Source organism: Arachis ipaensis, chromosome B6 (assembly GCF_059453495.1).
Source record: "Arachis ipaensis isolate K30076 ecotype BB chromosome B6, ASM5945349v1, whole genome shotgun sequence".
NCBI classification, from domain to species: domain Eukaryota; kingdom Viridiplantae; phylum Streptophyta; class Magnoliopsida; order Fabales; family Fabaceae; genus Arachis; species Arachis ipaensis.
The window spans coordinates 88496627-88499458 of record NC_142441.1 but is presented as its reverse complement, the minus strand read 5'-3'; the positions used below and the strand labels follow the sequence as shown (position 1 = coordinate 88499458).

Below are 2832 nucleotides of genomic sequence, written 5' to 3'. Positions count from 1 at the left end.
TTCTTAGAAACACACTACACACACGATGGCTCGCTAATGTCCAACCGAGATATCCATGACGAAGCTGGCTTACACCCTGAATCCTGGACACACCACAGCTAGCAAGCACCCTCCATCCCCCTCCCAACAACTAACTAACTAACTGGTCAGCACTTTCCCCTTCCAATAAAATGCCTTCCCCCAACCGCCAACTGCCTCATCAACTACCAAGAACCACACACAACAAATCACGCACAAACTCATGCGTTCCAACAACACTTCTTCTTCTTCTTCTTCAGGCAGTAGTGGCACTGGTCGGCACCCTTTGTACCGAGGAGTGAGGCGCAGGAGCAGTGGCAAATGGGTCTCCGAAATCAGGGAGCCAAAGAAACCTACCAGGATTTGGCTTGGCACTTTCTCCACCCCCGAAATGGCTGCTATTGCTTATGATGTCGCCGCTCTTGCTCTTAAGGGTAACGATGCTGCCCTTAACTTCCCCGACTCCGCTTCTTCCCTCCCTGTTCCTGCCTCTTCCTCTGCCCGCGATATTCAAGTTGCCGCAGCCAGTGCAGCTGCTGCTCTCGGAGCCGCCAAAGACTCCATCGAGGGAAGCCGGGGAGCCGCGGCAGGGAATGCCGTTGCGCTGGAGCAAGAGGTGCCGCCGCTCTCCCAAGCCAGGAACACTAATGACAACAATAATGAGTTTGTGGATGAGGATTTGATTTTTGATATGCCTAATGTTCTGCTCAATATGGCTGAAGGAATGCTTCTTAGCCCTCCTCGTTTTCATGTTGCCGATGACTACACTACTGCTCCAGAATACATGCCGGAAGATCCACACCTCTGGAGTTACCCTTATTTCCCATGACATACATATTTTTCAAAATAATATTTCCCACGTCTTCGTATGAATATCTGTCGGTCTTAAAATTTGATATATTATTAATTTAATATATATAGATATAAATTATATTTAAATACAATAAGTTATTAATAAACCAAATTATTAAAGTGATAGATATTTTTAAAGCAAAAATATATAATAATTATTAATATATGCTCAACTCCAAAAATAACCTAATAATAATAAGTATCTGTATTATAATTAATAAGGTAAATAAGAAAGGAAATGTGACCGTAGTAAGTTATGCATGCTAGGAGGAGTGATCACCTCAATAATAAGGCTTTGCTTAGACATGAGGAAACTAGATAAATATACTAAAAATAATAATGTGTATGGAAGTGAAGAAGTAGTGTATCTATCTTCTTCCCCTTTATATTTCCCCTCTCGGATTGTTCTTTGATCCCTTATGTGCATTACCTCTGTGTTGAGGTATATGTGCTGCTCTTATTACCTTGCACCTGTATGTTTTTACTGTCATAATGTAATAATGTGTTGACTATGAATAATATCTTTGGTGGTTAGTGTATAATCTTACAATATATGCTGCTTAAAAACGTATCAGGGTTCGTGTATATGATATGATGATGTTCTACTACATTCTCTCCGCTGCTGGTGCTGTTGGTTCTACGGCAGAAAACCCCTATTTTGAAATGACCGAGGAAAGACAAGTGGGAACGTCTTAGTCAATGGGAATTGATTATTACTTTGCTGAACTAAATGACGAGGGCTATATCCCACCTAAAAATTACACAAGAATTTGGCCTCAACAAACTTAATTAGCTTTATGGATCAAGAAACATTATAACCTTACATAGATGATAGAGAGAAATTATTGTATGATTATTGTTTACTCGATATTTTTTTTTTCATTGTTAATAATAAGCGAGTTAACAATTTTTTAGTTTGTTTGATGATGTTAATTCGAGGAACGGAAATGACTCCCGTTACATATATTTCAATGTTTTAGTTATAGTGTAAATATGAGTTTTAAATTAGATTTTAGGGTTGTAAATTTTCAGTGTAAATGAGTTTTTTTTTTTCATTTATTATTATTATTGTTGTAATTATATTGTTGTTGTTATTAAAGATAAAACAAACAAATCCAAGTGCAAGCCATATGATTTTTTAAATGACAAATTAGAAGGAAAACATAATAATTAACAATTAAACTCATCAAGGCCCATAAAAAAGAATCAGACATATCTGTAAAATAGTAAAAACCCTTTATCATTCTTCTTCCCCAACAAACAAGCTTCTCTGAACCAAAAAAAAAAAAAAAAAAAAAAAAAAAAAAAAAACACTTCAACTTTCATCTACACGCACCATTTCTCTTAAGCTTATATTCTTCTCCTCTTTCCATCTTTCTAAGTTATTTTCTACGGTATAACCAATCTTTAACTTTTGTTATATCACTACAACAAATATAGCAACATCAAAATCTACGACGCTTTAAAATAATTCTTTTAATAGTTTTAGACAACAATTTTTTATAGTATTACTATTAAAATTTAATTTTTTATTATTTTATATCAATAAAATAAAATCGTTCTCTTTAATTATTTTAAAGAATAATTTTATAACCGTTATAAAAATTTATTTTTAGTAATAATTTTTTAATATTGTTTAAATAATTGTACAAAAGATACGCTTTAAAACCGTTGCCAAAGTTACTACACTTTAAAATCATTTTATCTGATGGTTTTAGACAATAGTTTTTATTTTGTTGTTGTTGAAAGTTTAATTTTTCATTACGTTATAGCAACAAAATAAAATTGTTTTCTTTGACTATTTTAAAGATCGATTTTATAACCATTACAACAATATTTTTGACCAGCGACAATTTTCTAACATTTAAATAATTATGCAAATTAAAAGATACATATAAAAATAGTTCTTTATAAATATTAAATTAGTATAACACTCAAAAAGTTATTGTTATAAATAAATAA

The 2832-nt window shown here is 33.4% G+C and overlaps 1 protein-coding gene across 1 annotated transcript; it reads left to right on the top strand.

Annotated features, from left to right (window-relative positions):
• Positions 1-222: 222 nt before the first annotated feature.
• LOC107646959 (ethylene-responsive transcription factor ERF024-like) lies at positions 223-872 on the top strand. Its single transcript, XM_016351100.3, has one exon. The coding sequence runs from the start codon at positions 242-244 to the stop codon at positions 845-847; it is 606 nt and encodes a 201-aa protein (XP_016206586.1). The 5' UTR covers positions 223-241; the 3' UTR covers positions 848-872.
• The last annotated feature ends 1960 nt before the right edge of the window (positions 873-2832 follow it).